General features: G+C 41.5%; 1 protein-coding gene across 2 annotated transcripts in view; it reads right to left on the minus strand.

The window, feature by feature from the left end:
- Positions 1-2,426: 2,426 nt before the first annotated feature.
- SRD5A3 (steroid 5 alpha-reductase 3) overlaps positions 2,427-13,688 on the minus strand; it is a 16,159-nt gene continuing 4,897 nt past the window's right edge. The window contains exons 3-5 of one of the 2 annotated variants that reach the window (XM_075066444.1): positions 10,998-11,192; positions 9,384-9,506; positions 2,427-8,659 (exon numbers count right to left, since the gene is read on the minus strand). In XM_075066444.1, the coding sequence (XP_074922545.1) occupies positions 8,400-8,659; positions 9,384-9,506; positions 10,998-11,192 (578 nt within the window). In that variant the 3' untranslated portion in view covers positions 2,427-8,399. The remainder of the gene's footprint in view (positions 8,660-9,383; positions 9,507-10,997; positions 11,193-13,688) is intronic. The other variant, XM_075066445.1, reaches the window with a different exon arrangement.

Raw genomic sequence — 13,688 nt, forward strand, 5'->3', positions numbered from 1 at the left:
GTACTGGGTCACGGAATGTAAGACACTGGGTTTGGCAGAACTGGTCAGCACCGCTGACTGAGCCAGTAAAAGTCCTGTCAGCGGTGCTGCCCGGCTAAGGCAGGCTAATCTCTACCTGTTACAACACCGCGCTGCACCCCAGAAGCAACCAGCAGCAGGTCCGGCTCCTAGACAGGGCTGCCATGGAGTTCTGCGTGCTGCCCCTGCCCCAAGCACTGGCTCTGCACTCCCATTGTCTGGTTTCCTCATTTGCTCTGTGAGCTGGGGGGAAGGAGTGGGCCATGCCTGCAGGTGAGACCCACGCAGAGCCAGTTGCATACCTCCGCCTAGGAGCTGGACCTGCTGCTGGCTGTTTGTGGTGCACAGCGTGGTCCATGGTGCCAGGACAAGCAGGAAGCCTGCCTTAGCACCCCCGCTGCACCGCTAACCTGGAGCCACCCAGGTAAGTCTGTGCCCCAACCCTCTGCTGCAGCCCTGAGCCCCTCCCACACCCCAAACCTCTCATCCCCAGCTCCGCTGGGTCCTGGGCATCAACAAATCTCTTCAACTGGGTCACCAGAAAAAAAATTTGAAAACCACTATTTTAGATGCCATTCTAGTGCTTGCAAATGCTTAGACTGACATTGATGCTTGAACAATCTGCAATTGCTGGAAAAAAGAAAGTCTGGTCATAGCACCCATAGAGGAAGCAATTGTTGTTGAGCCACCAAGAGAAGAGTTGATAGACATCAATGACAATGCTTTTGTTATACAACCTGTCTCTGATGAAGACATTGTGACTGAGATCAGAGACCAGTTTGAAGTGAAACCCGAAAATGATGCAGAAATGGGCTCTGATGGTGATGAGATAATCGTTCCATTCCTTGACCCAGATGACGGATGCGATGAAAACTTTGACAAATGGCCTATTATACAGGGGCTTCGATGATTTTAAGCTACATTGCATTGAAAAGGAAGTTAACAATGTTGTGGGTTGTGCTGTGATCCAGGGAACACTGGACAAGTTTGTAATCAGTGACCACACCACTGCATTGTGCATTTGCAGTGCCAGACATGCCACTCGTGACAGATGGTGACACTAAAATAAATATTAATGTGAATCGATACTTTTAACAATTTACAAAAGTCTGTGTAATGCACTTTCATACGTTATGTTTGTTGCAGTTTAGATGTGAGATTTTAAAATTTGTATCTTTACCTTAAAAGGTTACATAGCTCCACTAAGTCACACTTTGTGTAAAGTTGTAATATGCTGTACAGTATTAATAATTGCCTTCAATAAAAACACCAGCTAAATAATTGAATAAATAATAATACTTAATAGCCTGTTGCTCAGTTAGAATATTGGTATGGTTTTGTTTCATGTTGAGTATATTTAATGTCTAAATAATTTAGTTACGGTAAATGAGATGTTTCTCAATTGAATAAAAAAAGCTAGTTTAAAAAATAATAGTCAGTTTCATCCATCCTTTGCAATTCCACGTGTAAGAATCAACCGCTTATAAGAATCAAATCATCCAGGATGGATGTGATTCTTCTGAAAGGAGTGAACTGTGTGATGGGTTGGACCCCCAGGGGTGTCATCTGGTGTGCTGGGACACCTCTGAGTCAGACTATTCTGCCAGCCTGGGCTCCCTTTTAGCTGATCTTGCTGGGCTAGGCAGGGCCACACCCAGCTGCATAGAGAGAAATCCACTCTGAAAAGGCTCAGCTTAAGGGGTTTGCCACAGTACCTAGATGTCCACTCCCCCACCCCTCCTTGGAGTACACACCCAAAATTATATGAAATTCACTTCTTCCCTCAATGTGGAAGAGCGTATACACAACTTCTCGCCCCCCAGTTTGAAATCACATAAACTGGGTTATATTATAAACCAGAAATAAATTAACTATAACAAGTGTATTTTAAGTAGTTAATGAGGTAGCAGACAGAATGAGGCAGATTACTAAGAAAATAAAACAGAGCACGCAAACTAAGCTTAATACACTAAAGAAAATGGTTGCATGTAAGTTCTCATCCTAGATATGGTTCTAATAATCTTCTTCACAGGCCAGATGCCCTTCCAGCCTGGGTCCAGTTGTAACCATGCCTCAGTGGGTCACAAATGAGGATACCAAAATCAGGACGAACTCCTGAAAAATAGGGCAAATATACCCCAAGACTGGTGGCTAATCACCTATAGGATATACCAAACCAGCAACAAAAGTAAACTTCTGTTTCACCACACTGACTAACAAGAAAACATCAAGGCAGTTTCCTCAGGCATTCCAGTTCTATCACCACCAAAAACACTGAATTCAGAGATGAGTGGTTCTTTACAACCAGTCTCATCAAATAATAGGTTCTTCTGATCCCAAAGAACCAGCCACACACCCAGGTCAGTATATAACTTAGATCTTACCCCAAAATCACGCTAATGCCAATCCTTTAGTATCTAAAATCTGAAGGTTTATTCATAGAAAGAAAGGAAGAAAGAAAGAAAGAAAGGTGAGAGTTAAAATTGGTTAAAGGAATCATTCACATACAGTAATGGCAAAGTCCTTAGTTCAGGCTTGTAACAGTGATGAATAAACTGCTGGCTTAAGTCAAGTATCTGGAGTACATCCACAGCTTGGATGGGTCATTCAATCCTTTGTTCAGAGCTCTGGTTTGTAGCAAAGTTCCTTGAGAGATAAGAAGCAGGGTTAAAGACAAAATGGAGAAGGTGCAGCTGCCTTTTATAGTCTTTTGCCATGCAGCCTGTGCTTCCTTTGTTTCAAACACAAACTGCCCAGCACGTGGCTTGGAAGCCTTTTCTATCCATAGACATACCTATGCATGCCTTGCTGAGTCAGAAGATGTATCCTCCGATTTCATCAAGCAGGCTAGGCAGAGCTGATGCCCAAACTGTCTGGGGGTGTCACCCAGAAGCATAGCACAAGTTTTGTAATACACACATAGATACATATCTATAACCCAAAAAACAAATGTGATACAAACACATACATGAGATTATTGTATTTGGCAAACTATAACATTTTTGCAGATATCTTACATGGCATATCTGGCACAATTCATCAATATTAATATTGTAAAATTGCAATAATATCCTCAAGTGTCTCCCAGAATCCATATAGCGTCACACACCCCGCACAAAATTGATGCAGAAAGGGGTGTCCCTAGACACTGCTGAATGCATCACAAGAATTTTCCATTCTAGGTCCTATATTACTGCACTTTCAGTTTACATCACAAGTATTAGTGTACAACAGAAATAGTTTATCAAAATCATGTCTGACTAAATGAGGCTCTTTTTATATAGCCACCTTCATTTTCTGAAAGTTTTCTCTCTCTTACATTAATATAGACATTAATGCTCTCAAGGGTATAATTACCTTGGCATTTAGCCAAATCAGCAATGTGGTAGTGTGCCTCAGCTTCCTTCTCTATACAGCAGACTACATTTATAAAGGTTTCTCTACAATGCCAAGTTTCACAATTGCTTACAGATATTGGTTGTAACATTTCACTATCATAAAGCTCTCTAGCATACAATGTGTTTTTAGGAATTATTCCCAATATGTTTACAGGCTTTGTATCAGTCATACACTTTGACCTTTTTACCAGGGTTGACGTCAAAATCAAATACATTAGAAGGTTAAACCTTAACAGTAACACCAAATTTGTTACAAGTCAGTGTTTGTAAGTATCTTGGTCATACCATGCCTCTTGTCTCACTGAATCCCTTGGCTGGCCAGGTATGTCCTCATTGCTACCAGCTATGGGGCAAATCTTCCCCCTCCCTTGTTAGCCAGGTAGATTGTATCAACCCAGACACTAGCTTTCAAATTCTCATCTGCTAACAATTTCAAGGCTGGACACTCCTTCTTCCCTTCAGCACGACTGGGTCCTTCCCTCCTCCCAACCTTTCTCCTAGAAGGTTGAAAACTGAACCTCCCTTCTTACAGGAATCCCTTTGCTGGCTAGGTGTGTTCACCAACTGCAGCCCCTCTGTGCTATGAACATCTACACACTCTCTTGGATGCTTGCTTGTGGATCCGCCACCACCACCAGCTCAGAGATGGGATTCTGTTTTAAAGATGTAAGCAGTCAGAATGAGCTCTACCCTGACATCTGGTGGAAAGAATTTCAGAGAGTGTATTTGCATAGGCACACCTACCCCATCCCAGACTGCCGAGCTGTGGGACTGCTTTGTGACAGAAATGACTCAACCTCAGTTGGGTGGTACTTGCTAGACAAGGGACATGGGTTTCAAAACCCAGTGAATTGAGAGAGGTCTGGGGACAGGTATTTGTGCCTGGTGGTATAGTCCTTGTGGAGCCAGAAGCACCAGTTTCCACCCCCCTCCTCTCTCAACGGTGGAATGTCAGAGTTGATTTTTTTATTCCCTTAAGAATCTAGATACAGGTTAGAGCGGAACTCACTTTGGGCTAATAGTGCACTAGCACTGGGGCTCCCCTACTAAGAGCTGAAATCACTAAAGAGCTGAAATTACTGAGCTGAGAGCACTGAGTACTGTGCTACTAGGGGGGGAGCCTAAGCTATACTGTGGAACAGAGCAGCGCGGAGTGGAAAAGTGGGGACTGCGCTGGGGCTGGAGCGGAGCGGCTGGCAGAGTGGAGTAGCTGTGGGACATGGGTGGCCCACAGAGCAGCAGAGCTGAGCAGTTTGCAGGGACAACTGGAGCAGCTCACGGGTCCTGGTGGAGCAGAGCAGTGATGGAGCGGACCAGTTTGTGATGACGGCTGGAGGAGCAGAGTGGAGTGGCTGTAAGCAGAGCCGTTGTGGAGAAGGCAGAAGCAGACCCACGGCAGAGGCAGGGCAGTTGGCCCCGGACCACGTAAGGTGCCTCTTTCTACCCAGGCTGGGGGGAGGGACCTCTGCAGATATACTCTTGAACTTTGGGGCTGCACTGACCCAGGACAGAGACTTTTGGATTGTGGGACTTTTGGGACTGTGGGTGATTTGGGGGTTGCTGGACTCAAGAGCCCAGGGGAAAAGGCACGCTTCAATTTCCTGGAGTGGGTCTTTGCGGGCAGTTTGGTCTAGGAACTCTAGTTCCGGTGTTTTCCCAATTTAGTGCTTGTTGTATATCTCATGTAATTAAACTTTTTCTGCTACATCGAGACTCTGTGCTTGCGAGAGGGGAAACATTGCCTCTTTGAGGCACCTAGGGGTGTGTGTAAGATTTTCCCAGGTCACTGGGTGGGGGCTCAAGCTGGTTTGGCATTGTGTTATTGAAACAGAACCCCTGGATACTGAACCCGGCCCTTGTTGCTGCCAATTCAGAGGGGCAGAAGGGTTACAAAGAGATACCAAACAAATCCAAAGTGTCTGAGGGTGAGAGTTTGCCTGCTCTCCCCTGAATCCTTGTAGTTTCAGTCATAAGGCCGTTCTGCTCTAAAAAAACAGTAACCCAATCTTGCCTCAGACCCTGAGGTACAGACTGCTTATACAATGAATCAGCACGGAGACATTCCTGTTCCAACAACATTGTCTCCCCAACAAGCTGGTCAAACACATTCACCTGGTCATTATAGGGCTGTACAACCTCGCTAACAATTTTCACTCCATCTGAAACTTTCTCAAAGCTATCCAAACTGGATCTTTCTAAAGGAGTCAGTGGATCCATTTTCAACAGAAAAATTCTGGCTGTTAGGAACTGAAACTCCCTTGATCACATCACTGTCACCACACCCCTCATTTACAGCAAACTGCTTGGAAAAACTACCATGAAGATTTTTCTCCTTAGGAGCTTCTCTAAGCAACAATCCATCTTTCACAGAAATTCTGCCCTTACGCTTCTTATATAGGGCTTGCTCTAAACAAAGGAACATTTTCCTGAGCAACAACAGACTCTTTCTGGGTTTCACTTAAATCCAGAATCAGCTGGTAGGTTTGACATGTAGTGTATATTCACAGACATGTGGTGTATGTATTTTCACTAGCAAAAAGGAAACATACAGGGGGTCACGAATGTGCTGTTTCAGGAGCAGATGTGTTTGTTGACCACTCCCAAGGGATATTTACTAAAGTACTTTTTAGCCAAACAACTTGACAGAATCAGTGATTTTTCTGTTTACAAGACTGTTAATTGCAGCACAAATGCTGAAGCGGGAAATGCCTTGAAGCAAGTCCAAGTGGCCTCCTGGGAATCAAGCCCAGTGCCTGTCATAGAAAACACTTTAATGAGAGATGGCACTAGGAAGGGACTACATCTCTCATTCCCCAAGCTACAGGAATCTTCAGAGATTATTCCACCAAAAAATGAAGTTATGGCTAAACATTGAGATTATTACTTCCACAATTTCAGTTGTTGAGGACAAGGTATAGACAAGACACCCCCTCTACCTTAGGCTTATATTTACTATTTACTTGTGGAGAGAGAAGAAACTGTAAACACAGGGTAGATTTTAGGAAAAGCAACATATATATTCCTGTCATTTAGAGGTAGGTGAATGTCCTGTATAATGAAAGTTTATTATACCTATTCTAACACCTTAAAAAGAAAACCTACCTTTTACATCCTAATATAATTGTGGCTGTTCTCACTGTCCAAGACACAGGCTGGAGGAGCTGCAAGCCCACAGCAGTGCTCTATTTATCACCCTAGCTCCCCAGGGTATTTTTAGTAAAAGTTAGGGACAGGTTGTGGGCTTCCATGAATTTTTGTTTATTGCCTGTGACTTGTCCCTGCCTTTTACTAAAAATTCCTGTGACAGAATCTTAACCTTATGGATGAGATAGAGAGAATCTGCTGTGACTGTCAGAACTCAGTGTGAGTTTGTAGGATTGGTAGTTGGAAAATGTAGCTTCTTTGAAAACTAAGCAAATTTAAGTGGAAATATTTGAGACAAAAATAATATAAAACACTAGATGGCCATTTTTAGAGTAGCATCATACTTTAAGTTCTGATCTCAGTATGGCAACAACAGTGAATAAGGTAGGTGATTTCTTTAAAAAAAAACCAAAGTCTACATATCACCCAATATATGTAATTCCCACTCCACAGTTTTGCACAAACTTAACAGAATGGGCTATCACAATTCTTAATACACCTTGTAGTGAAGGCATCTGAGTTTTATACAGTTTTCTAAGACGGCAAACACAACTGTCCATAGCAGAAGGTGACATTCTTTACGGACCAATGACTTCTATTGCCTAAAAAAGTAGATTTATTTCTGCTACTGAGAATGAGTGTCAGCCAATGGAATACCCATCCTTCCCATCAAAGAGATTTCTCAACCTTTTATTGTATTTGGTATTTGTTTCAATTCACATCTTTCAGAAATATATATTAGCAAAAAATGAAACAGTCATAAGTGGGAGTCATATCATTATATTCAAAATATCCTAGTTTCCTCTCCCCATTAATCCCATACTCACTTTCCTCTAAGAATACCAACTACTTTCAAAATTATCCATAGAAAAATATTTAGAAGCAATGCACCATATTCTTTAACAGTTAGCTTCTTTTAATAGATTTAATGGTCATGGTGTGTGGGGGATGAGTATAGTTTTCTTTTAAAATATTAGTTAAAAGATGAAATACAGTGGTTTCTCCTCACTTTGAGCAACTTCCCTTCCCTACATACATGTGTGTGTTACATATAAAATACAGGCACACATTTTGGCTTGCTACATAGCAGCAATGAAAGTGGTTTAAATATTAAACATGAATGTCAAGTATACAAATGTTAAACATCAGCAATTCTTGCATTTTAACTGAGGTCTTTAATACCATGTACAGTTCAGATTATACATACTGTAGATATGTCACACCCCAATGGCCCCCTCCCTCAAGCAGTCCCCCAGCAGGAGGCAGGTCATCACTGTATATTGCTAATGCTGTTGCAAGCATCACAGGACATTTTGGGACGAGTCAAAGATGTGAGTGTGGAATGGAAGATTCCTTTGCAGATTGCAAGAGGCCAAAGGAAACAGAGGAAGAGAGCGGAGAACAGGTTAACTCACTGTAGCTAGATAGCTCAGTCTGACAATACGATGCTACCCTGGCCCCAGTCCAAGGCCATGGCACTAGACAAGAAATCTGCAGCTGCGTTTATTTCTCACTCAGCCACAGACAGCCATGAAAAAAGAAAAAGTAACTGAACCAGGGCTGCAGAGATGGAAAACATAGGCAAAACGATGGGGGTGGCGGGGAGGAGCAGAGCAGGATCTGTCACAGATACTTTATCATTAAATCAAAATGAAACTTTTTTTCCCCCCCATTAAAGTCCTGTGTACCTTTGAGCTGGAATCAGACAGTAAGTATTGTTTCACCACAGCTTCTGTAACAGTTGCATTACACATACTCCTGAGAACCTCAGTCTTCCATTACCTTTTAAACAGCATTTCACAGGTTGCATTAAAGACATATTTAACAAACATAAAGGTTCTAAAAAAGAAATGGTATAAATGCTTTTCGATGTGTTGGGTAGCAGCTGAATTTGTTCACGTAGAACTCATGGCACAGAACTGCAGCCAATGCCTGGTTAAACAACACAAACATTACTACAAGCCACCAGGTTAAGTTTTGAAATCCAAATATGATGGCCATGGATACATATATTAGGAGTTCAGCAAAATAATGTGGGCAAGATACTCTCTCAAACCAGTCTCCAAAAGGAATGCTGTGGTTCAAGCTTACTACCTTTCCTGTAATTTAAAGAAAGAAAAAAGTTAGTTGATAAAGCTTATTTTAAATCCATGCTCTAACTCTTAATCCATATTTATGTATGATTATGGAGTAATGCTGAGCACCTGCAGTTCCCACTGACTTCAGTGGGATTTGTGGGTGCTAAGCACTTCTGAAAGAGAGTCACTTCACTTTTATTACGTGTCTACATATGGATTAAGGAGCCTAATTTTAGCCACTCTGGTTTGAAAATGGTGACTGTAACTCATTCTCAATACAATGTCTAATGTTATGGTTACTTTAAGAAGTGAGGTCTAAGCATTGAGTGAGAATTTCTAATCATGGCTCAGGAAAGTAATTTATTCTGTAGCCTCTGCGTATCAGTCTCCCCATTTATAAAAGAGAGATGATAAACACTTAACTAATAATCACAATTACTTGATAAGTGTTCCTAACACATTTTAGACATACTTCTATTCAGGATGATACAAGTGTGAACTTTGTTTTAAACCTTGCATACTGTGAATAACTATATCTCACCAGCTCATTTCTCTTCCAGATAGACTAATTTAATCCCTTGGAAAATGATCTGCATAGATACATATTCACGTCAGCATTCATTTCACTGAGTTTTTGGAAAATACCAGTGTTCTAAGGGATTGGGCTCTACAGAGATTCATTTTGACACACAATTTTTAATGGAAAAAATTATTACAAACAGCTCCAAGAAGTGAAACATCTCACCTGATTTACTTTTTCTAAGATTAGCTAGAATCACATGGCATCTGTGTTGGTGAACAGAGGCCCAAATGTACATCATAATTCCTAGGATGTGATACCAGCAGACCTGCATAAAGAGGTCTTTCCCTGAATTAAAAATGAAAACAGTATGCCTATTAATACAAGATTAGAAAAAAGTCTGCATTGAACCCTCACCAACACCATCTCAAAAAAACGTTCAGCATAAATATATCTATTTAACCTTACAGCACTTTTCCAGTGTACTTCCCTCTTCTTGAATAATGGTGAAGGGGGCTTTCAAACACAACTTATGCAGACAGTGAACCACACCCTAGTTATGAACTGCTGCAGGCCTTTATTCTTAAGTGCCTGCTATTGCAAATTATAATGAGTCAGTTTTGTTTTTAATCAGTAGCTGTAGGAATAAAGCTGTAGGATGGTGCATACCACAAGCAGAAGAGGTCACCATTTGGTTCAGGCCTCTATATTCTAACATGTTTTTGGCTGTGACAGTGTTTATAAAAGTGTATTCTTACCACCATGTTAGAAGACAGTGCCATAGCTGAGGTCAAGATATCATTACAGAACTGTGTTGCCTTAACTATACTAGCAATAAAAAAAAATAGTTAGAACAGATTACTCTGATCTGAAAGAAATTTGCCCTATGGATGGGTCCCCGTGCTTATGCCAATGCACCATCTGTGTGGAATGATAAGATTAGGAAGGTAGAAAATGCACCCAGACAGTGCCACTTAGAAAAGGCTTTGCACCAAAATCATTCTAAAAGAGCTGTAAAATCAGCATGGAGGACAAATGCTACCTCTAAGATAGCATAAAATGACTTAAATTCTGTATCTAGTGCTGACCACATAAGAAAAATTAGTCATGTGAAAAGCACACCAGGCCATTTGGGCATTTTGGTTCATCATGTACCTATGCAGCAGAGCAAACAACAGCTCAACTGTAGGACTTGGCGCAACATGTTGGCAGAAACAAGTCACATCATTCAAAGAGCTCTACAGGATTCGCGGATACTTAACTGGTCCAAGTAGCAAAGAGAAAGGAGACTATCTGGTACTAGATAGGTGACTGGAGGCCAAGAACTAAGTAGACAGACAAAGGTGCTGGCCATGGGGCAGGCTCATATTTAAAGAAGGGTCCATAGCAAAGAGAAACTTCAGACTATAATAGCCATGTAACCAGGGAGATCCTGACCTCTGCTGAGCTGGAGGTTCCTTCCTAAAGCGGAAGCACCTCATTGACAAAGACATGATGTGTTGGGCCTGGGAGTCTAAGGGACATGGTGGCATACAGCAAACAGTGGTACTGAGCTATAAGGATACATATGACAGGTGTGCATGTGATGTCATGTGCTAGCTAATAAGTCTGACTTCAAGTAAGTGCAGTAAGTACTTTTATAGGCCTCATCAAATACCTCTTATCTCACATACACCTGTACACTCTGTAGACAGAACTTTAGAAAGTGAAAAGATTAGGTATACTACTAATCTCTCGCTCATCCATCCCCCCACTCCCACCCTCACCAAACCATCTTGTGATACTAGAAACAAATTAAAAAGAAGCTGCAACGATGGTTAGCACTAAAGAGGTACTCACCATTGCTGACATTAGCTGGCACTTGACACAGCACCGTTAAGCCAATAACAATATAGTACCCAAGTCCAAAGCAGTACTGTACGATATGAAGGACACCACTGGAGAAGACACTGATGCATAGGCACTCTATGAGCCTTCGAAAGCTGTGTAGCAACAGGAGCATGAGAACCAGGAGGACAGACAGGTGTTTGTCACCTACAAGTCAAACAGAAGTGACAATCTCAACCTCTTTCTCTTCAAAAACAGAGCTGTGAATTCCCTCTGGAAAACAGTGTCCATTATAATTTAATTTGCATTAATTTTAAAATTATCTAGAGGGGCATCAGCTATGCAACCTGAACAGCAGTAACGAGAGAAAAAAATAATCAGTGCATGTATTTTTAAGATGACTGCCTTGAAAGATGGAGAGTAAGTCCTTTTGGAAAGAAAGGATGCTTTTTAATTTGCGTATACGGCACCCATATTGCGTATATGGCGATGATGAGCACATTTAGCGTTTGTCTTATTATTAGCGTTGCAAAAGGAACACTGGCAACCTGAAGGATGGTAATTTAAATTTTAAAAAAAAATAAAAAGTTAAAAGTGAAGGCAGGTGTAAAAACTACCTCCAAATTCCCCAATTTGCCTATTTTTTTTAAAAAACTGCTTCTCGTTCCTCTGTTGGTGTCAGAAAGAACCACACAAAAAGAGAAAACGGACTATACTGAAATGGACTACACACATCAATTTGTCAAATGCACGATGTAAAAAAACTTAAGAGATTTTTAATTTCTTTCAGTTGCACAGAAAAACCTCAGCTACTCAAAATGTGAAAACATCCAATAAAACTGGAATCTGTTTTTTTCCAAGTTTTGGCTAGGACCTCTGAGCTGTTACAAGATTTACTGACTCATTTTTCAGGCAGAAGTTTTTTGTTTTTTTTTTCAGTTGACTGAATGTGCTAAAGGTGAACTGTAAAGCAAAATACTTTTTTTTGTTGTTGCTTTTATTGCATGTTGATGATGTATTAAGATAGACCTGCCTTACCCTTTTTTTTTGTTTGTTTTTTTGTTTTTAATAATTAAGGCTGAGAATCAGCATCCCCTCCCCTCTGAGTTGGGAGAAGGAAGAGCCACACAGGTCCCTCCCCATTTTTCTTGCTAAAGTAAAATAAAAGAAAGGCCAGATACTTACAGTATGAAAAAACAAAGGAATATATTTTTAAAATTATGAAATACTCTTTATATATCCTAAAAACAATTGTACAGGGCAAAAATAGTTTTGCTTTGCCACCCACTTTTAAATCAATTAAACCAAGAGATTATTCTGGAACATCCTTTCCATTACTTTCTTCTGTCTAAATAAAGGAAGGATTACTTCTAGAAAAGGACTGTTGAATAATGGTCAAAGCCTTGAACAAGGCCACCAACCCTCTCTGTGCCTTGGTTCCCCGACCTGTATTTCTTATGGTGGTACTGCAAAGATTAATGTGTGGGTATCATGGAATTCTTTGTTTACAGACTTCTAGAATCTATAAAATCTTTACATAGTTACACCCTAATCTAGAATTTTTCAAATAAAGTATTTCCTTACCAATCCAATGTGAGATCAAATTTGCTTCTTTCAGATCTATTCTAACTTTCTGATGAAGGCAGGGGCTGGGAAGGTGACACCGCACCCCATATTATGATGATCTGATTATGGCATAATTCTGATGCATTTTGTACAAGGTAAGTCATGTGAGGTGTCATTGGAAAAGTTATGATTTCCTGAATACGATTATCTTATTTGTATGCATGTATCATTTTTGTATCTGAAATTATGAATATTGATTAGGGAACTGTATTATCAAATGGGCTTCCTCTGGAAAACACCTACAACTAGCCTTTCAGATACAGCAATGAAGAAGTCAGGTGGGACTGATGGCTCATCAGCAAAGACAATGGACTGTGGAATAGCTTAACCTTCCTGTGGGCATTTTGGCCAGCCTGTAAACAATGGCTGCTATAACACTGCAAGGGCACGTGCCCAGACGACATGTCTCTGGTCTCCATTGTGGGATGTCAGTATTTTTCCACAAACCGGTCTGGCACCCAAGTTTTGAAACAAAGGGTTCCCGCTCTATGCTAAAGCTATATAAGGCAGGGAGTGACATCATTGGTTGTTCTTCACTGCCCACACAAGAAGACTCCTGGAAAGACCTAAGGAACAAAGATTGAACCGGGGGAAATGCTGGAACCAGGCTAAAGGGATTTCTAGCCTGCATATGAAACACCTGGAATTCCAAGCTGCAAAGCAACTATAGCTTGTGCCTTAAGAATCTGCAGCCTGCTTGTACCATCTCTCAGGGTTGGAAACTGCTAGTGTGTTTGACTTTGTTTGCATTTTTGTTCATTTACTAGGTAATGTGCTTTGATCCTGCTACCTGTAGGGCAAGGAGGCACATTTAAACATTAGCCTCTGATGGATGGAGTATTTGGCTAGTAATTTAGGCCTGGTCTACGCCAGGGTGGGCAAACTTTTTGGCCCGAGAGTTGTATCAGGTTTCCGAAATTGTGTGGACGGCTGCTTAGGGGAGGCTGTGCCTCCCCAAACAGCCAGGCATTGCCCAGCCTCGCCCCCATCTGACCCTCCCTGGGTCTCACTCCCTGACAGCTCACCCAGGACTGCTGCCCCCATTCCCTGTCCCCTGACTGTCCCTGGAACCCCCGC

Source organism: Chelonoidis abingdonii, chromosome 5, assembly GCF_003597395.2.
Source record: "Chelonoidis abingdonii isolate Lonesome George chromosome 5, CheloAbing_2.0, whole genome shotgun sequence".
Taxonomy (NCBI): domain Eukaryota; kingdom Metazoa; phylum Chordata; order Testudines; family Testudinidae; genus Chelonoidis; species Chelonoidis abingdonii.